At 31.3% G+C, this 24224-nt stretch overlaps 1 protein-coding gene across 24 annotated transcripts in view; it reads right to left on the minus strand.

Annotated features, from left to right (window-relative positions):
• mbl (muscleblind) overlaps positions 1 to 24224 on the minus strand; it is a 498372-nt gene that overhangs the window by 249106 nt on the left and 225042 nt on the right. For 21 of the 24 annotated variants that reach the window (XR_011396187.1, XR_011396186.1, XM_070108959.1 and 18 more), the window contains one exon: positions 3844 to 5520. Coding sequence is in view for 20 of the 24 variants with exons in the window: in XM_070108959.1 (XP_069965060.1) it covers positions 3844 to 4032 (189 nt within the window). In the remaining 4 variants the exon portion in view is untranslated. Of the gene's footprint in view, positions 1 to 3843; positions 5521 to 7125; positions 7235 to 24224 lie in introns of all 24 variants that reach the window. The other 3 variants (XM_070108949.1, XM_070108950.1, XM_070108945.1) reach the window with 2 other exon arrangements.

Here is a 24224-nt window from a genome sequence, read left to right on the forward strand (position 1 = left end):
TCAGACTGAGCTCATGATTTACTTCTTAAGCTCTTTAAAGGAAATATTTTTAATATTTACCTACTGAAATGGTGAAGTTATAAAATTCTGCTAATTAATGAGTACAATTTGGAAATTTTCTCACTGCATTTCTGATGCTCCAACTACATTTTGACCCATTTTGAGCCAATTTTAACGGTATAATTTAGAAAATAATTTCTTGACATATTTCTACAATTATTCTACAATTAGATATTTTTCAAGCAAAAGTCTTCATAGCTGTCAAATGTAGCTCATAAAAAAATAATCAACTACCTGAGATTTTATTTTGAGCCAATTTGAGCCAGACGGTCTCAAGTTTCAGTTTCTACCTAAGCGCTTAATATTAAAATAAGCTGAAAATATATTGAATTCTCAAAACCAAATTAGTACTTTTACCCAATTTTGCACTATATTGAGCCATTTTGAGCCACTTTCAGACATATCCTTTTTAATGCTGTTTTAATTCTTCTGAATTTCGCACAGTATTTAACCACTAGCGAATAGTGTTAAAAACTGTAAATAAATACACATACAAGTACGTAAAAATTTCAGTGTTGCATAGAACATGAGCATAATACGGGTACCACCACAACATAGGCATGCCTAGTAGACCACTCGGCCAGCCACTTTGGGGCCACTTATGACGCAAATAAACCAAATGAAAGTGAGTAAATGAAAAGTGTAATGGAAGGACAGGTATTCAGGTAATTCATATAATGACACAAAAACGCAGCATACCAGACAGAAAGGGAGCGCGCGAGAGAAAGGGAGAACGAGAGAAGGAAGCTTAAAGAATGTGAACATAGAGTGGAAAAAAAGAATAACTTAACTTACGAGTGCCAAGTGCACCTACAAGTATACACACATACACATTTGTAGTTGCACATTCGCCACAGGACGAGTGAGCTTGTACCACTGTATGTTAGCGAATGTGTACACCTGATGTTTACATAAAAAACACGAGTCGTATGAAAGTGCTTACTGAATAGTTAATTAATAGGATAATACAATTAATTTGTGGGCAATGAATGTCTGCGTTTATTTCATCGTATATGGTCATGAAGAGGCACGTGTTTGAATTCGAATGGTGTGGCAAAAAAGTTTGAGTAGAAAAGTAGGGAACGTTTGAAACGAGACGATTTGAGCTAACTTGAGCAACACGAATTTGTTCTTCAAATTAATTTTAATTATCCTTTTTTGGCCTAATAGAAAATAGAAAAGGATTAGCTAACAAATTGCGCAGTTTTGGGAGGCTAAGAGCGCTATCGAAGCACAATGAGCCACTTTGAGCCATTTTGAGCAAAAATCTAATTTTCTTCCTAAGCAGCTTTGAAATTTATTATTAAAAATACATTGCAAACACATATACTTTTATAAATTCGATATTTTATATGCAAGGTGGGTATGAAAACGTCTTGAAATTTAAATATTTTTTAAAAATATAAACGTTTATATTGCTTTTATTTATTTAGAACAAATTTAGGATTTCAATTGCTGCCATTTTTTTAAATTTTAAAATTATGTGCGAGTTCTATTAAAAAATTAAATAAATTATGATGAAATAAAAAAAAAGTTCTCATAATTTTCGAAGTAAATAAAACTTTCAGAGTATATTCCGAATTTCGATGTGTTTTCAAAACAACTATCAAATATGAGCTTAGGTTCGCTGGCATAACTTTAATATGGCCGTGAGTATGTTGTCGGAGTTAAATTTCATTATTTTCGCCTACACTTTTAATACTATTATTTATTAGATATCGAAAGAAATATTTCTTACTTAATTGGATATTATACTATTTTATAATAAAGCTACCACAAAAGTTCGGAAATATTTTCGGAGTTGATAGAAAATGTTTAATTGCTAACAAAGATTTCGGTACTAACTTACGCCGAATTTTCGATGCTGCTAACATTTCGGAGTAAAATCCGAACCCCGTAGACTCGAATACACCTACCTAAAATTTAACTCTCGTTCTTTTAAATAGCTATATTCTTTGAATATGCGTTCGGAGTTAAATTTTATTCTCGTTGATAGTTTAAATACTATATTAACATAACAATTCCTTTATTTGATATTCTTTAGATATCGAAAGAGTATTTCCTATATAATTGGAAGGCATATCATACAGGAAAATTCGGAAATATTTTCGGAGTTGTATGTTGATCGGCAGTTAAATGATATATTGTTCGAATATGATCCGCAGGGGCTTATAATTTTTTGTAAGGTTTTTCGAATTTTCAATATGTGTTTATAGAACTCTCAAGCAAGAAGCAGGTTATAAAAATATTCACTACTCATATTTCGGGTTTTCGATTTAAGGCAACATATGTATGTTTATATACATTTTAGGAGTTGTATAAAATTGTTGAATTCGTCGAGCTTGCCTATTTCAGTTCTTTACTTTCCATCCCTTAAAGCATATTCTAGTTTAAGTGGCTACCTTTCTACATTTTTTTCTTCGGTCATCATTTTTTATTTAACTTTCATGGAACTTTGCTATGGCGTGAATGGAGCGCATCTCACTTTAGACGAGATCCGATCTCTTCGCTTTGTTTACTGCTAGCTGCTTTTTGCTACCTCTTTTGTTGCTATCGGGCTTTCTGCTGCTGCTTTATAGCGTAAAAAGTCATCACTTTCTTGACTTTTTTATAAGCTTTTATTATACTTATGGCTTATGAAAGGCAACCAAGCTGTTTAGGATAAATTTCAGCTTGCACAAAGACAAGGCGTTTATGTGGAAAATTGCTGAATTGCTCAAAGTTCTTTTTGTAGGCTAAGTAATGGGACAAGAGAGATGATATGGTAACTCGGGTTACTCATAAACAAATTGTATTGAAAAAAAATATTAATTTAAAGCAATTAATGCTTTTATGAAACCTTTTTTAAAAAAGCTCTTATCAAATTATTAAATCTTGAAAGGTTGATAGTCACTTCTGAAAATATTTAGCACGCCGTGAAATGGGGATATCATTTCATGGCTTTCATTTCTTATATATGTATGTTTATATTATTAAAAGCTTTGTAATGTTCTCAAATTATTGTACAGGGGTTAACTAACCTTTTAACCTTCGCTGCACTCTAATATAAAAATGAACCGTAGCACACATTTAACTTTAAAAAAAAGCTTTAAAACTCATCTTTACGCTAATTAACTTTCTATACTTACTAAATAAAACACGTTTAAACATTAAAAAAGTATTTTCTATACATAAAATATGTCATTAAAATATATGAAAGTTTGAGTTGAAAGCTCTAAGCTAATTATGTCCGCGGTACGGCGCAATTAAGCTTTCTGGGAGTTTTCTTCAAAAGCATAAGCAGAGAAACATACAGTTATTATTTATATATGCTAGTTAAATAAGCTTACATATAAAGCTCTGACAAAAGCTAGACAGCTAAGCTTCTATGTAGCTTTCATATGTTGGTTGACAAAAGCAAAGCATTGAGTATTGAGGCAGAAATCATAAAACCAAAAAAGAAATACATATTAAGTATTTTCTTAGGGAATATAAAAATTAACATTCAAACTCAAAATATGAGATTTGCGAGCAAAAAGAATAGTATGAAGCTAAACATTTAATTACGTTGATGAAAGCAGATGAAAGCTTTTGAAGCTCACAAGCTAAATATTACGTATCGGTAAATATTATAATATAAAAGGCTTAGAAATATTAATTAAAGCTAAAAGCGCTCTCTTTCGCTTACTCTCATCTGAGATGATCTGAGATCATGAGATTAAAGCAAGAACGAGCTCAAGACGCTACTAAATACTAAATATTATTTTTGTTTTCGTTCATGAAAGCACACGAAATTCTACTAACCTTAATGCTGTCATAGCAAGCGGTCACCTTTCCATTCTGTACCTCGACATTGGCGGGCGGATGAGCGAATTTGCATTCGGTATCTTGGCGGGAGCATTTATTCCTCTGAAATTCACGGCACACCTCCAATTGGAGCCAACGTGAATCTTTGCCATTCAACAGGCTATTCACATGGACGACAGCTGCCATTTTGTTATTATACTTGTTGTTGTTATGAGAGTGTTCACTTAGTGTTACTTGAATTGGGGTATTATTGGTAAAATTAATTGATTTTTTATCAATTTCACAGTTGTTTGGTTATGGTTTCAAACACGGATAGGAGAGTTTGTGATTCTATCTTTTTTTTCGTTTTATTTCCACCAGCACTTTACATGTGCTTATACTTGCTAGATGTACAAGGAGCTTTTGAGTTTTACGCGAAGTAGGCTTCGAGAATTTTTTGTATTATTTTACCATAAAGTCTCCTCTCTATTGGTTGTTATCAATACAAATCCTTTGTAGCTTTCGTTGCGGCACTGTTGTGCTTTTGCCGCTTTCACACGAGAGCTGTTACTAATCCTCAACCGATTTTGTTGATTCTTTGCTGTTTTCGTTTTTGATTTGTTACTTAATTTTTTGTTTGTTTTATTTTACAACAAAATATTTTTCGCCGTCTCTTGTCAGTTATATAAGTTGGTTTTGAAAATTTACGTTTTTGAAAAGTTGTATATTTGAGTTTTACGAAATATGCGAAATATGTTTGACGTTTACGGCGTCGTTAACTGAATGTAGGCGACACTTTTTAGCGCACGTTTGTCCGAATCGCGGTTAGTTGTTATGGCAACGCGGATTAGTCGATGACTAGAAGTTCATAAATTTTTGTTGCTTTGAGTGCCTTCGGCGCAAATATGGTAGTATATTACAGTAAGCGTTTTTCGGTACTTTTCGTGTTATTTTTGGAGCTTTTTTTGATAGCTCGCTGACAAAATCGTAAACTACGTTAAACAATATCGCAACAGTGGTATTCGTTAGGTTTGCAACTATTTTATTTATATTTATTTACTGCAGCAGCTTTTTTGAGGCGCACAACAATAAATTATCGAAACCAATTTAAAAATTTGCACACGTTTTATAGTAGCAGGAGCTTTGGTATTAAATTTAAATTCACTTTTTCGCTTTAATTTTCTCTCTTTCCATATAAATATATATAGTTAGCGTTTTGTATATAAATGTATGGGTAAAAGCCTGGGTAAGAGGGAAAGCGGGTGATAAATTGGTTCAAAGCTCAAAATGATGCGCTTTCTTTTAAGCTGTTTTGTAAGCTCCTTTGTAGTTGCACACTGTTGCTCCGTTAATTACCTTTTCACTTTCTCACGCTTAATGCTTTTGATCGGAGTGCTTTCACGCAAAATTTACAAGCTTTCACAAGTTTAAAAATAGTTTTGCTGGCACTAACTTAGTGAAAATATGTCTATATTGGTTATTTTGCGGGTAGCTTGGAGAGGGAGTATTTTTTGCGGGTATAATTATAGAGTAGTAGATAGCACTTTTAAGATTTGTATTGGTTTGAATGAGTGGAGTTTGTGTTTATTTATTTAGCTATCGAGTTTAGTTATTTCTCTTGCTTATATTTAATATGCAAATGTTTGTGAGTGATATAAAGCAAGTTTGAGCATACACACGCTGCTTTTACAATATCTGAAATGAAATAAAAGAATAGAGATATAAAATTACACACGTGATCGGTAGCCATACAAAATTAGCAATTAAATACAACTAAATGTCATAGGGAAGACAGATATTTACATACATAAATCTATACTCGCTAACTATATACCTCACTAAATGTCTTCTTATAAATATAGTGATAGTTTCGGAGTGAAGTTAAACTTTCGGAGTTTTCGGGATAAAAATTTTACTTTCGGAGTTTTAGGAGTAAATTTTTTTAATGAAATTTTAACGCTCACTTCAAGCAAAACTTGTAAGAGCAGTTAATAGTAGATTTCGAAGTCAACTTCAAAAATATCTGCGTCACACATTTGTATATGTAAGCACAATTTAGGAGTTTTTATTGAAGATTTTAGTGCAACTTTTCGGGGGTTTTGTCGAAAAGTTTACACCATGGTTTTGCATTTTTTTTTTTGTGATATAAATATATTCTATGATATATACAAATTACACGCGGTAGATTAAATCTACAATTTTTGTAAGACCTGTTTGCTGGACAAGTTGCCTGAATATTTAAGCAAAGTTGAGCTTATTTAATTTTATTTAATTGTTTAGCATTTATACACATTAAAAAAACTGAGCAAAGCACTTTAGAAGCTTTTGAGAAAGCTCAACAAAACTTGTAAACTGTTTTTATTTAATTTTTGTTTAATTTTTTTATTTGGAAACATTTAAAAAAAAAACTACGCAAAGCTCACAAAAGCTTTTGATTAAGCTCGATAAAGTTTTCGAAGTTGTTTTATTTCGAAATACTTCAATTTCAAAATAATTGAGGAAAGCTTTTTAAACGCTTTTGATATAAGCTTAGTAGAGCCCTAAAAAATCTTTTTTTTTTTTAATTTTGAACCATTTCTATATTTCTTCTTTGAAAGTCATGGTAAAAGCTGTTCAAAAGCTTTCAGTAAGAGCTCAATAAAACCCTACAATAGCTTTTTTTATTTTGTAGCATTATTATTTAGAAAGTAAATTTTTATAAAATGTTAAATGTTCTGGCTGTTTTTTTATAGTGTACGCTGAAGAGCTTTCTTAGCACTTTTAGCTAATAAGAATTTATTTTATAAGATTTTGCGTATATAAGTAATAAGCTTCGTATATATTTCTTAAAATCTAATTATGCTAGACCTATTTAAAACTAAGATATGTATGCATTTTATCCATCACAGCACAAGCACCAACAAATACAAAGAAAGCACACAAAGATACGAGTACTAAAAATATTTAGATTTTATTCACTAATACAGATAGTTGTTTGCGATATGTCGCCAGCAATAGCCCGCTTGCCGCAAGCAGTGTACAGGTTGTTTTTTTTTTACAATACATGGCAACCCATTCCATTTGCTAAATGATCTACATTGATAGCATTATGAAGCATTTCTAGAAGCACATTTCTCTCCACACAAACGAAATCTATGTGAAAAATCAAAAATTTACGCATACATATGCACGCATTTTTTAGCAATTGAAAGCAAATATTTGTTTTTGTTTTTCATTTGGGTAAGGATTTAGATCCTGCTTGTATGTTTTTGTTGGGATGTAGGCGAGGGTTGAAAGTAAATTGTTGCAAAAATGACTTACCACAGAAGTTTGCTTGACATTTGCTGACAAGTTGCTGAGGTCAGTGCGAAAACTCGGAAACATTTTCACACACGCTCACACATACACGCATATGCATGAATTTTTTAGACTGAAAATCGACAAATACATACAAAAAGTTTATAAAAATTTCTGGTAAAACTAAACATAAAATGGACAATTAAAGTAGATGATATGTAAAATTTGCTATGGTAAAATATTTTTTTTCTTATAAATGCTTAAGTAATTATTAAAATATATATATATTTCTTTCTGTAACAATAAACAATATTTGTCTTAAGTTAAAATGTATCCAATATTGCAAACACAAAAAAAAAAAAAACAATATTTTTATTATTTTATTTAATTCAAATTTTTATTATTTCAATATTTTGTTGTTTAATATTATATTTTGGTAAATTAAAAAAAAAAACTTAAAAACCAAGTTTATTTATAAAAATTAATTTTATTAAAAAATTAGATTTTTTTTTTTACTAATATTCAAGTTTAAATTTTTGTAGTTTCTCATTTTCTTTAATTTTTAAAAATATTATTCCAAAAATGTTTACTTATTATATTTATACACGCATAACACCTTTTTCAAGCACAATTGGCCACATTTTGCACTTCTCATCAACAATTTATCTCTGATTTCGCAAAACTGAGCCGTAGGTGCTGGCAGCCAGTGCTTTTTTTTTGAGATATTATATTTGTATACTATATCTAAATTGACTAAATAAATAAATATCTATCATTCATATTAAGTGCCCACAATCGATCACTAAACGGGGCTAAACTGAATTCCTTATCTAGAGAATATGCACACCCCGACATAAACATATACATATATCTACAATATAACAGCACACAATGCGCAATCAGCGAACTTAACGATTTGCGGAGTTAAAAAAATCGAACTTTATAGACACTGTTCTGCACATTTTTACAAACATTTGGTACACACAATATATGTAACGTTATCTTATCTTTTGTAAATGATAACGCCAAGCCAAGTTATGGACACATACATTTATATGCATGTATGTTTCAAATTGTTTCGAACAATATTTGTTTCGTCTTTTTTTTTTATATGATTCATGTATGATAACTGATACGCAAAATAAAATAAAAAATTAAAAAACAAAAATAAAAATACTTGAGTTTAAATAATATTTTTCTGTCTCAAAAATTTAAACTCTCACAATAAATTAAATTTTGGTTAAAAATATATAAATCTTTTGAATTTTGCATAATATAAAAAAAAAAAATTTAATTATTTTTAAGAATATATAAAATTTTTTTTCAAGATTATTCAAAAATTTATTACAATTAACAAAAATTAACTGTTTAATAATAAATATGTTTAATAAAAAAAAATTAATTTATTCATGATTTTTTTTTATTATTTAATTTTATTAAGAAATTTGACAAAATAGAAATTAAAAAAAAAAATTTAAGTTTAAGCAGAGGTTACATAAAAAAAAAATCATAAATTTAATTAGAATTTCGTAAAAACTTTTAAAACTAAATATTAACACATTTCGACAATTTAACAAGTTAGATAACTGTTCATAACTTTACTTAAAAATATTTTTAAAGTTATAACTTTCAAAGAAAATGCAACTGAAAAATTAGTTTTTTTTAGCCTGAAAGTGGAAAATTAAATTTATTTAATGAAAGTATTAAAGATAATTTAGAAATATTCTGTTTATTACATAATATAAATATGAAAAAAAAATTTAAGACATTCAAAAATTTTATTTTATTCAAAGTTTAAAAATTTAAACTTTTTTTCTTAGCAATTTATTGAAGATAATGATTATATTAAACAAAGAAATTAACAAAAAATTGTATTTAACAAGTAAGGAAGGGCTAAGTTCGGATGTAACCGAACATTTTATACTCTCGCAAAGTCAAATGGTATACTCGTTTGAGATTTCTTTGTGGATTGACTGATATTTTCGGTAGAAGGTCAACTATAGGCACTGGGGTCCACATATTTAGTACTTAGGGGTTTGAACAGTTTTGGTTCGATTTAGACAATTTTTGGCCGCAGGGTGACATACTTTAATTGCATTATTCACGCAAAGTTTTACCCCGATATACTCATTGTTACCTTATTTGCATAGTGGAAAGTGAAAGAATCAGATGGAATTGAAAATGGTGTTACATGGGAAGTAAGCGTGATTGTAGTCCGATTTCGTCCATTTTCGCACTATGATATAGAAACATGAAAAGAACGTTATGCACCGCATTTGGTTGAAATCGGTTGAGCAGATCTCAAGATATGGGTTTTCACCTAAAAGTGGGCTGTGCCACGCCCACTGACTAATTTTGAACGCGGTTCCTATAAAGCCAATTTATACCATCTCAGAGATAAGATTTAATGTCTCTGGCGTGTTTAGTACTTGATTTATGGCGCTTTTAGTAGTTTTTAACAGTACCGTTATATGGGGAGTGGACGGAGTTGCCACCCGATTTCAACTATTTTCACACCGTCAATAGAAGTGCTAAAAAAATTTGCTTCTAGTGAATTTTGTTATTATAGCGTTAGCGGTTTAGGAGATATGCACATTAAACCTATTAGAGGCAGGACCACGCCCACTTTTTAAAAAAAATTTTAACTGCAGATGCCCCTCCCTAATGTCATCCTGTGTACCAAATAACAGTCTTGTATCTTATTGCGGAGCTTAGTTATGGCAAGTTATTTGTTTTTGATTAATGGCGTTTTGTGGGCGTGGCAGTGGTCCGATTACGCCCATCTGCAATACCAACCGTCTCACGGTACCATGAAACATGTCTACCAAGTTTCATAAAGATATCTCAATTTTTACTCAAGTTAGAGCTTGCACGGACGGACGGACGGACGGACGGACAGACAGTCACCCGGATTTCAACTCGTCTCTTCATCCTGATCATTTATATATATATAACCCTATATCTAACTCGATTAGTTTTAGGTGATACAAACAACCGTTAGGTGAACAAAACTATTATACTCTGTAGCAACAGGTTGCGAGAGTATAAAAATATAAGAAATTTAATCATAAAATTAAAAAAAAAAACACTATTTTAAATTATTTCATTTATTTTAGCAAGTCAGAAATTTAGAGCTGAAATATATGCTTCAGCTAAAACAATAAAACAAAATTATGATATTTTTAAACAGAAACGAGTACAAACATGCGGGTGGGAGAAAAACAAAAACAAACAATAATCCAGAAAAGTCATAAATTTTGCCGTCAACGCGAAAACTGCAGCTGTTCGCTCATAAACTATGAGACGTTGAAAGCGTTTAATAGCGTTTAAAAAAAAACTAAAAATAAATAGTTGATTTTAAAATATATTATTGAATTTTAAAAATTTGAAAATGATATCGGAAAAATTAATTGACGCAAATCAGAAATTTGTCAATAGAATAACGAATAGTATTTTCATAAGAGAAAATTGGATTTATAAAATTCCTAAAAATTTCAACCATCTCAACTCGAATTGCTTCACTGTGCCGTTCGACATTGATTGCCTCATTTATTTTGCCACTGTTGTTGTTACTGTTGCCATTAAAAATGATTTTTAATGTTTTTGTGCTGTTGTTTCCTTCCCAATAATATTGCATTAAAACTCGAACTAACAAAGTGACTGATATCATTTACTAGCTGGCAGCGGGTGTGTGGGTGTACGAAAATTACTATTTGTTCAGAGAAATGACAAAAAGGAATCAACAAGTCAATGGGGCTACATAAAGAAGAAGAATAAGATAAAACGTTAAGTAGAAAAGAACACATACTCATACATACATATCGAAGCAGTAAAAGTTAGCGGAGGTGGAAGCGGCTGCTAATAGTCAGATGTCAGCAAATGAAGGAAGACACAGCAACATATTTCAGCTGTTGAGCTAACGCTGATGAATGGCTTTTGCTGTTGGAATGACTGCGAAATGACGACATAACGGTGTCTGGGTTTTGAGATTTTTGTCATAAATAATTGACAACTGCTCGAAACGTGATACCAAGCTTGTATCAGTGTCGCTAAGCACACACAATTAATTTTTTGTTCTTTTTTTTGTGTACTAATATTCAATTTCAATAATTATTTTTAGTTTTCCTTTTTTATTTTTATTGATATTTGTGTTTTTAATTTTTTATTTATTTAAAATTTTTTATTATTATTATTATCTCACTATATTATATTATTTATTTTTATGTATTGTGTTTGTGTTATTGTAATATTATTGTAAAATATTTTCAATATTTTTAAACTATTTTATAACGCCTTATATTTTTATGATATTATATAATAAAGCTAGTCTGAACACTTAATTAGTTCCTAAAATTACATATAATTGTTTTTTTCCTAAATATCTTATTAGTAAAATTGCATTAACTTACTTTTATAAATAAAACCATAAAAAGCTTTCAATAATTAGTATTATTTCTTTTAATTATTCTTTTTTTTCAAAATATATTTGTTTTTAATTTTTATTCTTTTATTATTTATTTTTGTCGTTATACTTTTTTCCTAAATTTATTTTTTAAACATTAATTTTTTTGTTTAAAATTTTTTGTTAAACATCTGTGTTTTCATTGAAAAATTTTCTTAACAAAGTCATACTAACTCACTTTTATAAATTAAAATTATAACAAGCTTTCAATAATTAAAAATATATTTAAATTTTTTATTTCTTAATCAAATTAAATTAATTTTTCTGTTTTATAATTTTAAAAAAATATATAAAAAAATTTCTAATTAAAGTTTTTATATAAATTCGGTTTGAGACAAAGTTTTCTTTCTAATTTTTTCGTTTTGTAAGAGTTTAGGTATGATATTGGAGCTATGATTTTGGATATATACATAAATACAGTAGTGGCCAATAAAATATTACCACAGTCGAAAATTTGATATTGCTGTATTCCAAGTACATTTTTTTATACTCTCGCAACCTGTTGCTACAGAGTATAATAGTTTTGTTCACCTAACGGTTGTTTGTATCACCTAAAACTAATCGAGTTAGATATAGGGTTATATATATATAAATGATCAGGATGAAGAGACGAGTTGAAATCCGGGTGACTCTAACTTGAGTAAAAATTGAGATATATTTATGAAACTTGGTAGACATGCTTCTTGGTACCGTGAGACGGTTGGTATTGCAGATGGGCGTAATCGGACCACTGCCACGCCCACAAAACGCCATTAATCAAAAACAAATAACTTGCCATAACTAAGCTCCGCAATAAGATACAAGACTGTTATTTGGTACACAGGATCACATTAGGGAGGGGCATCTGCAGTTAAAATTTTTTTTAAAAAAGTGGGCGTGGTCCCGCCTCTAATAGGCTTAATGTGCATATCTCCTAAACCGCTAATGCTATAATAACAAAATTCACTGGAAGCAAATATTTTTAGCACTTCTATTGACGGTGTGAAAATAGTTGAAATCGGGTGGCAACTCCGCCCACTCCCCATATAACGGTACTGTTTAAAACTACTAAAAGCGCGATAAATCAATCACTAAACACGCCAGAAACATTACATTTTATCTCTGAGATGGTATAAATTGGCTTTATAGGAACCGCGTTCAAAGTTAGTCAGTGGGCGTGTCACCGCCCACTTTTAGGTGAAAACCCATATCTTGGGATCTGCTTCACCAATTTCAACCAAATTCGGTGCATAACGTTATTTTCATGTTTCTATGTCATAGTGCGAAAATGGGCGAAATCGGACTACAACCACGCTTACTTCCCATGTAACACCATTTTCAATTCCATCTGATTCTTTCACTTTCCACTATGCAAATCAGGTAACAATGTATCGGAGTAAAACTTTGCGTGAATAATACGTTTAAAGTATGCCACCTTGTGACCAGAAATTGTCTAAATCGAACCAAAACTGTTCAAACCCCTAAGTACTAAATATGTGGACCCCACTGCCTATAGTTGACCTTCTACCGAAAATATCAGTCAATCCACAAAGAAATCTCAAACGAGTATACCATTTGACTTTGCGAGAGTATACAATGTTCGGTTACATCCGAACTTAGCCCTTCCTTACTTGTTTTAATATAATATTATCCAACTTTTGCTTCTTTTATGTGTGAAACACTTCTTTGGAATTTCATTGACCACTACTGTATATGTATGCATAACATTTTGTAATGGTATCTTGCTTTTAGAAAACATAATATATTTGTTAATAATATATTATTTAAAAACTTTTGGGTTATTTAAAACTTGAGTTTTTATATATATACATTTTTATTTTTTTACATAGTTGTTCAAAATTCCAATTTTTCAGGGTTTTAATTTTTTTAGAGTTTAATAATTTTTTTATAACTTTTATTTTTTATATTTAAATTATAGTACCATTTTTTATATAATAATATAATACTTTTTAATTTTATTTTGTTTGAATTAGTTTACGTAAAAAAGCTGTACTAAAAATGAAGTTCAAAACCCGCCGCTTGAACTTGAAAACCTGAAGGACACATGGTATACTATGTAGGCCCATTTTTATCACGTTTCGCGCATTTAAGTCGGCTGAAGAGCATACCAAATATATTTTTATAAAAGCTAATTAATAGTTTTAAAGACGACATGCAAGTGAGCCACGCCATATATGGTTAAAATAGTTTTTGTCTGTAACTGCCAAAATCGGTTGAGAGTTGGCGGATAGTCCACGGGAATCAAGCCAAATAACTCAAAGCAAAAACTAATGAAGAAGAGCAAAAATGACTTAATTTATTTACTTGATTTTATATATATTTTTTCATTTCTTTTAAATTGTTTTAGACGGCGCCCACACGCGTGTTGCGTCAAATGTGCTTTGTTTGCATACAATACAGTGTGTAACATAAGTTAACAACGTGATGTAGACATTTATTTGTGAAAAAAATGTTACAACTTCAGTCATTAATCAAGATTTGTGCGCAGAACCCAAACAGCTGAGCGCACCAAAATAACACCACAGACCTCTGAGCGCGATGGTGTCACGAGCCGCCTATGAAGAGTATATCGTGGAGACAAAAAATGCAGCAACATGATCTAATCTTAAGCCTGTGCCACTATAAGTAACTGTTTCAAATGAAGTCATATATTGATGAAGAGCGCAAGAGAGCGAGAGAGCAGCAGAAATATGCACATCTAACGCACATACGTAAAACCCGATTGAGTGTGAGCGCCTTTTTAGCAAACCGCTTAAGTCAATAAACGTTTACGCGAGCTTTGGTCATTCTTATATGTTTTTCTTTGTTTGGCATTTGATTATAAATGACATAATGTCAAATGAAATCACAATTTTAGTAGAAAAACTGGTAACCGTCAGCGAATGTACAAAACGAAGAGTTGCTATAAAAGTGTCACATAAAATATTTAGACATACGAATGCCTGTATTTGAGTAACCGCAGGTGAGAAGTCGCATGTTGTAGCGGAAAACACTCTGCTGTCAAGAAGAGCTATGACTGAACGCAGAAAAAATTGACATGAAGCTGAATTGTTGATCGCGTGAAACCAAATACGGCAGTGTCAGAGATGGTAGTAGACGACCGAAATGGCAGATCGCAACTAAGTAGTTTATGACTTTTTGGATGTCTAAGAAAGTCATAGTGTACCACAGTTTGACTAATATGTGTGTGCAATAAAAGTAGATTTACAGTATTTATTAAATAAATTAGCTTAATTATATACTTCAATCAAAAGCTTTAAAATATTTATATGATCAATCTAAATATTCGTATCGAAAATGGAACAAACACAGCTCTTAAGATCTCACACAATGCTCGAAGAATAGCTTTTAATCTGTTGCCACGACTGTCGGGTCTACGTAACCGGTACGGACCTAGATTTTTATTCGACCAATGACTGTCAACCCGGCCAAATTCAGCCGCAACAACAACAACAATAGCTTTTAATATCCTAACAATACCCTAACAGTGTCTTACTGATCTCTGTGTCTAAAAAACATTCTCTACGGTAGGACTGTTGCCAGATCAGCTAGTGAACATTATTAGATAAATTTAGTATGCTATCAAATTGTAAAATGGAAAAAGAATTCTGCATATTGTACTAACTTTTCCTTAATGACTCACTTTTACAAGTGAATTTAACGTTTTTTGCTACCATAAAAAGTTTTGAAGTCTCAACGAGAGTTAAATATCACTCTCGAAGGACTTATAAAAAATCAATATCTCGAGTAACAGATCATAGTGAAATGTTTTACGCTAACCTCTGAAATTAATTTTTTTAAACAACTATCTCTACATATTCTAAAGTTTAACATTAGAGGTTCTAAACAGCCTCTTATTCCGTATTCTATAGTCAAAAAAAAAAATACATGTATAAGCCCCGCTTTTAGTATTATCACCTAATATTATTCATAGCTTATTGTCGAAGTGCATCCCCTCTATATTCAAGTGAAAATAGCGCATTAATCGAAGGTTTCTTTCGGGCAGTTAGTTATTGATCTATATATCTTTGTTCGGAAGCAAATAAAGAGCAGACTTTAAGACTCTGCAGTAACAAATTTAATTCCATTCTATAACTTTTTCTCTTACCACACAATTCACTAAAATTGCTCCACTAGCCCGTTCTAACTAAATTATCAGCATGTTTCGGCAAATTTTTTTCTGTCTAATTATATGATAACAATATCAAAAAAAAAAAAAATTGTCATGTTTAAATAATCATTAAAGTCATATAAAAGTCGATGTGTGTTGTGAATACAAAGTACCCCCATAAAGTTGTAGAGAAGAGCGGCTACCGCGTCGTGACACTGACAGATGGAGGTATTCACTTGAGGCACGTGAATGAGTTGACATTGCTGGTAAATGAATTTGAAGTCTTGCAGACAATAATAATTATGAGTGGGATAATGTGATTGGCATGTGCCGTTAAGTGACTTAATTGTTTTTATTATTAATTTTTTTCCCCTTTTACCTTTCAAATTATTATAATTGTGACTTTTTTTTTCGCCGCTCATAGTACACTGTTCTTTATCTAATCAAAGACGCATGTGTGACCATTTCGTTACCCACAACGATCGCTCTACAGTTAACACCCAAATTCACCACACACCTTCATTTTACTCTATATTTTTTCACGCTATTTCAATAAAGGTGCACGAGTGAGTTGTTTGAAGAGCCGATTACGATGAGTGAGCGTTTTTTGATCACATAATTAGTAATCAATATTTGGTAGTCCACACCTACATATTTACACCCATAAATTTATATGTAAGTATGTATATATTCACTTTGTTGTCGTAGAAACAAGTAAAAATTTGCTCCCAAAAGCAAGATATGTTTTTAGCAATAACTTTGTTTATGATACGTTAGTAAGTATTATTCAGCGAAAATGTTTTAAATCTTTGATTTGGTGTTTGGGATTACCAATTGATGTGTTGAAACTTTTATTTTTAGGGTAATATTCAAGTATGTTTTGGGGTTCGCATAGTCACGTAATAATGAGTAACGCACTAATAGTGGACTTTTACCTTGATATAAGCCCATAGAAATCTATGAAGGCATTTATACTTATCTTGAACTCGAACATTGTTGATACTTCTGGTTAATAAAGATAACTTTTAAATAATTTTCCTATTTATAGTTGAAAAGCATCGAGAAGCACACGAATTTTTAAAGCTCTTCAAACAATTACAAATAAAATTTGCCGTTTAACTTTCCAACTTCAGAAAAACGCTTATATTCTCAATATAAAAACCAATTTATTTTAGGAGGATGTTAATCAAACTTATTTGCGAAAGCATTTAATGAAAATAAATGCATCGTTTAGCTCAGGCAGCAACCACTTAAAAAATTTGATTAAAAAAAAGTTTAGACATATTTAAAACTAGGTTAGGATCGAACAGTTTTTATTGCATGTTCACAACTATCTTAACTATTAACAATACTTATACTCGTATATTAGTTTCTAGTAAAGAAAATAAATTTGCAAAAGCAGCTAATGTTTCTAAGTAAGTCAGAAGGTTGAAATTTTTAGTACAACAATGTTAATTGCTGAGAAAGACAGCAAAAATTGAATATTTTGCATTAGACAAAGCACTAAAGAGCCATTGAGCGTAAATATATAGTATGGTATACATATGTTATATGCATACGTATGTTATATGTGGTGAAGGCCTGGAAGAATATAGCAATTTGAAAAAAAACTAATTCAGAAATCGATATACAAATGAGTAGATTCTTTGAGATAAAAGAACGTGTTTATGTTTTTTTAAATTATTTTTATACTTTTGCAACATGTTGCTAGAGAGTATAATAGTTTTGTTCACCTAACGGTTCTTTGTATCACCTAAAACTAATCGAGATAGATATTGGGTTATATAGTAAATGATAAATATATATAAATGATCAGGAGGATATTTTCTACAATTTCTTCCAAAAATTCTATTTTTTTGCATGTCACATGCTGAAAATAAATATTTCTTTAGACAACCAAACGCATTAGTGCAACGTACAACAACCACAAGCGCAACGCGATTACAACAAATCGCTACAAATGGCAAAATACAAGTAAAACGCTCGTAAAAATGTGTGAATTATGGCTGACCCTCAAAGCTGGCAAACGCCGGAACGCGCTGCTCACTACGAGACAGTATCACTTTCTGTGTGTGTGTGTGTGCTTGCGTGGGCGGGCGGGTAAAAGTGTTTCCAGTCAAAGCGGGAGATGTTAATGCAGCTGCGTCTGTTTATATGCGTGTGTTTGGGGTTTCAAAGTCAGCGAAGTCAGTTAAGGCAAAGCAGGAAAATTAGTATCGTCGTTGTTGTTGGACACTTTGCGAACTTGAACCGTTAAACAGTTTTTAGTGAATTAAATGCAAAAACCCGACATTTAACTTAAAGTTTTCTTTGCTTTAAAGACTTTTAAATGAAGCACTTTTGTTTTCTTTTTCCGCCACAAAGCTTGGCACATTTTTATTTTCACTTTTGCCGGCGTTTGTGTTTACAAGCGTTTCTCATAAAAACTAGCATTATTATTCGTTATGCTTTCAATTTCTAAGTGTGTTATCGTCGCACTTACTCTTAATTGCTGTTGCTTCTTATTCGTTTTGTTGTTGTTTAATGAGCCACTAATTAAAATAGTAGTGGAGCGTCGCTCGTAGCTGGCGTTAGTCATATCATCATGTATGTGAGGAAATAGACACGTACATATGTATGTATGTTAGCTCATATACTCACATACCCGTCGCTCAACGGTAATGAAGAATTACAAACGACTCATTTAATTGTCTTCATTCAAGATCGAGCGACAAGCAAGACAAGAGCATTTAAGCAGTATTTGCAGTAAATATACACAATAAGCATGACTGATGACAATAACTTAGCCCTTACAAGATTATAACGCAAAATGTTGGGGCTTAAAAGCATATAAGAGTCCCACAAGATCACGAGTAGTGAGGATCATTGACTAGATCACCAAAATTTTTTCATTTGCGGTCTTCAATTTTATAAAACTGCATTAGTAATGCCGCAACAGTATTTTCTGATTAGGTTTTTCACAGTTTCCTCCAAAATAATGAAAAATTGTATATGAAAGAATTCTTCCTAGTGTGTATCACACTTTTAAAGCACGGAATGGAAAAAGTTGTTCATCAAAAGTTTTTAGCGACTTTCGCCCGAAAATGTGGTAAGCTAGCGCTTCTAAACAATAAATAATCTACATATAACTCTTTATGAAGATCACTTCCTGTGAAGATCACTCATTTAAACACCAAAACACAAAAGCTGCTCTTCGGCACTGTCGTTTTTAGTGCTTTACTTAACAAAAAACATATGCAAAGCCGACAGAAGATAATCCCAACACACCATCGAGTTCAGTACTATGGTAAATCAAGGCCGACAGAATCTAATAGTAGCTCTTCAGCAGGATCAGTTGAAATCTTTAAACACGAAAATTAGTGTGATACTCAAAATATTAAAAAAAAATCTTCAACTATGAGATGCAAAAACTAGGTCTTGTAGCTGAAATGATATTTACAGAGCTCTTCAGCAAGCTTACTCTTAGTAAAGATCACATTTTAATAGCGCAAAACCAACTAGAACTTCTTAAAAATAATATATATAAAATAATCTCATCTAAAAGATATGCAAATTGCTTTATGTACTCAAAAATGTTTTCTTCAAAGCACTGCTGTATGAGCACTTTTAGTAAAGATCACTCGTTTTTTATACGAGTATATGAAATATGAGGCGAAAACAACTGTTAGTTCGGGCCAAACTTTTAAAAACATAATAGTAAAATCATTTTCCGAAAAAATTATTTTTAGCAAGACCGAAAAATGTGGGTTTTTTATACAAATTTTGCTTCAACAAAAAGCCAAAGTTTTTTTTAATAAATTTTAATTTCTTGTATTAGAGGTTAGAACAATGGTAGATTGCAAAATCTTACTGTTTTCTTGGTATTTTTCGCTATATAAGGAGTAAGGGAGCAAGAAACATGACTTACTTGATAAGACATGTACTAGGGATCACATACTTTCAGGAGCTCTGCAAATTTTTTGATTTTTTGTGGAAGCAAATTCAGAAGTGTTAACCAAGTTAAGGGTATAAATTCAAGACATTAGAAAATATGATTAAAATTTCTAATATAACTGAAACTTTCGAGTTGAGAAAGCATCATTGAGAGCACAAAAAGAAGCACAACGCTTAATTCAACCAATTTTTCAAATTATTATTTTAACAAACGAAAATCTTTCTAAGCCAACGGCTGTAATATTAATTCAAACAAAGCCAGAGTTTAATGAGATGCAATCCGTCAAACAGCATCCGCACGCGAAGAAAATATTCAAACTCGAAGCAGCACATTACCAATTACGTCAGCCAAAAACCCAAAATCCTGTCTTTCACTGGTTCTTCACTGCAGCTGCAGGCCACAGCGGCTACTTAGTCATTGTGGTCAAGCGGCTTTGAGGGAGAGTATCCACTCTCACATATACGCAAATAACTTCTACAGCATTCTGCTTGGTAGCGGGCAGCGCAGCAAACGTTCGAGCCGATCGATCGATCGCTTGAGCGCGCTCGCATTCGGCAGCAGCGTTGTGGGGGCGCGCACCGCGGCGCAACACTCAGCGGCGGCGTGTGCTCTTGCCCTGACGCTCATCACTTGCTACTTCTTCACCTACGTGCTTGATTCTGGTTTGGTGGTGATTTCTTTTTTTTCCCCCTCTTTTTTTGGTTGTTGTGTGCGTTGGGATGCTGCGCGTGATCTTTGCTTCAGCGCTTTGGAAGTGTGTGCGTCCGCTTGTGTGTGTGTATGTGTGTGTCGGCAGACAGCGTGAATAACTGCCGAAAAGTGCTAATGAAAAAATAAATAGTCGAAAATAAACAAAACCGAAACAAGTAGAATCATATAATGCCGCCATGTATCCAATAGCTGGCTCTTCTTCAAGAACGGTGCGCAGTGGAAATTTGTTTTTGTGAGTTCTGCTTTGTATGCGCGCTCGTCGCGCCGCTGTTTTTGCCCTCCAGCGTGGCAATTACACGGATTTTTTGTTGTTTAACAGTTATTGCTGTGCATGAAATTTAATTTGGATTTATAATAAATGCATTAAGACTTTTGTTGTTGTAGCTGTTTGCGATTTAACGCTGATTTTTTTTGTATGGTTCCATTAATAGTCCTATCTCGGTGCTCAGTCCAAGCTGGAAGTTGTTGTTGTTTGGCTTATCTGACACAAAACTAAATTATTTTCGGTTGCTGCTGTTTGTTGTTGTTCCTATTTTTAATTATTTTAAAGCTTATATTTTTACGTTTTGACGTGATTGTGTTGCTGTTGTTGTTTTGGCTTGGCACAATTCGTTTCGTTTTTATTTTATTTTATTTATTTGTAAATAATATTAAATTTCGAATATTGTGTTCAATGTCCCAGATGTTTATATACATATGTACAAACATATACATTAGGGCGGGTCACAAAAAGTTGTTTCGTTTGTTGTTTTTTTTTTTCTTTTTTTTACCCATTTTAATATTTATAAGATATTAGATATCTAAGGCAAACCGGAACTGAACCTTATTAGAGCTTGCTGAGATGATTTCCATCTACAAACCTTCATAACTTCACAACAATGGCTAAGAAAAGCATTTTTTCAAAACCAAAAACTCGTTCCGAAAAGTTTAAGTTGAACACTCAGATTTTGCCTCCAAAACCGAGGGTTTAAGAAAACCTTCTTCAGAGAGGTGTGCATTCACCCTGAAAGCCGAGCAGCTTTACTGGCTAATAATGGAGTGTATGACCTCATTAGCAACAACAAAATATTTTAGATTATAATACAAAAACTTAGTAATAATTTAATATAGATAATATAGTAATTCTAAACAAAACTTTAATTGTTGTTCTTGAAACTAGGTTGTCTTAAGTGTCCAAAAACACTATAACCGTAATTGAAATCTATAACAGGGCTTATCTCTATATGACGGCCTTAGGAGACATGTCACGTCAATATGTATCCCAACTTCGACCGGTTACTGTAAATAAATACATATGTACATGCATGTGTAGTCGTTATAACAGACAATGCAGTTTTTCATACTCCCAGATACTTTGTGCCTTTCTCGGCGAATTTCTGTCTTTCTTCGCAGACTCTCATTATTATTAATTAATCTTGTATCAAAAATATGCCAAACTTATGTATGCCTGTATGAATGCTCTTTAATTCATTGCCTTCGCCTTGATATTTTTTTATTTATTTTTTTTCTCTCTCTCGCTTCTAAATTGTCTTCGCGCTAACACGATTAGTATTTATTTGCTGCTTCGAGCTAAGCACCTATCTTTGTGTTAATTATTCTAAGTGTTGTTGTTATTGTTGTTTTTGCTTTTGCCTTAATTTCTGGAAGTACCGCTGTTATTGTTGTTGACCTTTTCACAATTAACACAAGCAAAAATTTTTTTATTGTCTTTATCTTTATAGTGTGACTTTTCTGTTATTGTTGCTTGTTTGCTCTAATTGATATTTATTTTGTTTCTTGTTAGCCTCGAAGCGTTTGCTGCAAAGGTGTTAGGGCTGCTCGTTTAATATTGGCTTTGTTATATAGAAATTCCTTTTTTTTTGCAGAAAGAGCATAATTTTTGTAAATGATTATCGAAGTTTACTCTATATTTAACCGTATCTATTAAACGAACGCCAGCTGTTACGAGCTTTCTCAAATGTATCGATATATTTATCGATTTCGATTACATTTAATCAAGGTATAGTTATCGAATGTAGCGCTCTCGACTCGTTTGCTGTCAATAACAGAATTTTATACCACAAAATTTGAAATAAAAACACATTTTTTTCATAATACCCAGTAGGAAAATATATTAAACAATAAAATTAAATTTGCTTAATATAACACTTTTATCAAATGCTTAAATATTTTGTAAGAAAAATATGACGCATCAATAGGAAATATAACACTACAGACATAATTCTACTCAAAATACCCCGTAGGAATAAAGTCAACATAACATATTTGTTTTAAGAGTTTTTATTTAAAAAGTTCTTCTCATAAAATCATATAGGAAAAACATAAAGCAACAGATTTTTAGAATTATTTGTTTTTTAAGATTTTGCAGTTTTTTCTGCAAACTTTATATTCAGACAGTTTTCTCATTCTACTCTCAAGATAAATATATTTGCAATTAACATTATGTGGCACCTTCTGCTCAGCTACTCATACTATGTTGGATACAAAGACAACGTCTTAAACAAAGAATTTGATATTTTTCCTAACACGCAGACACAGAAAATATCAGAAAATTAATATTTATTAAAAATTAAATGATCTCGGTTGGCAGAAGTTGGTTTTGTATTTTAAGGTTATTTTTATGAACCTTAATTAATCGCTGCTTACAAAATATGGAGGAAAGCTTTAATTCAGTCAATTAACAAATTGTTTAGAGAATATGAAGAAAAAACTGATCAACTAAATTAAGGGCAGTATGCAAAGCTTATGAAATTGCCAACATAGTTACTAGCTAGTGCAAAGTTTACTTTATTCTACTTTTTTTTACTTAAAAAAATTAAATAGCTTTAAAAATTATTTTGCTTTTAAACTCAAATATTTCTCTGATCGCGTGTTAAGTAAATCTTGACTTTGAAAATTGCTCACTTATTTTCCTTGACAATATCATTTCCCTTTTCATTGCCTCTTCTGAAGTTATTTACTTTTTCAAATATTTTATGTCCTTATTTGTCTATTATACTTCTGGCTTAGAGTACATTTTTTATATCAATTACTGCCGCTGCCTTTGGTTGCCTTTCCAACTATTTGCATTGCCTTAAGTTGTCTTTTTTCGCATTTTCTTTCTAACTCAATTAGCTTAGCTAACGAATCGTGGTGAATGAGTCAATAAAACTGGAGCAAGAGTATGCTGTAGTGCAATAAATAATGTTTTTTTGCGTTTTTTTTTAAAGAAATTGGAGCAAATATTAATGGCAAAAGGTAAAAGAAGTATTGACTTAATAACTGGAGCAGTAGGTAAGTGAGCCAAAGTGCAAAGAATTGAGCGAACAAAAAAAAGGGGTTTATGGAATTTTGTTTAAAAGAAAATAAATGAATTAACTTGCAAATTTTTTGTAGCTGTTGAAAATATTTAAATTTTTATATCAGAATACAAGAAATATATTTAATTATCTAGTGTTATACATTTTTGTTTTTAACATTTAAATTTTATTAAAAAAAAGAAATTATTAGCCATTAGTCAATTAATGGACAGAATTAGCAAATTTTTTAGATAAAAAAATAGTGTGACAACAATTTATCAAAATAAGTTAGTTAAACGTTCCACACAGAAACTTAGTTGAGTCAATTATAAAATTTATTACCTTACTTTTGAGATTAGAAATCTTACATCGAATATTACAATAATAGTTTAACGAAGTAAATTTGAAAGCAATTTTAGACAGCTTAATTGAATCAATTAAAATGTTTGCTACTTTAATTTGTGTATAGAAATCTTAAATCAATATTTTCAAAATAATTTAAAAAATTTATTTAAAAGATATTTCAATTATGTATTTAATTGAGTCAATTAGCAAATTTGGTAATTTCTTTTAGTATACAAAATCTTATATCGAATATTTTAACATAAGTTTAACAAATGGAATTGA

The sequence above is a fragment of the Bactrocera oleae genome, chromosome 4, assembly GCF_042242935.1.
Source record: "Bactrocera oleae isolate idBacOlea1 chromosome 4, idBacOlea1, whole genome shotgun sequence".
In the NCBI taxonomy this organism is placed as follows: Eukaryota; Metazoa; Arthropoda; class Insecta; order Diptera; family Tephritidae; genus Bactrocera; species Bactrocera oleae.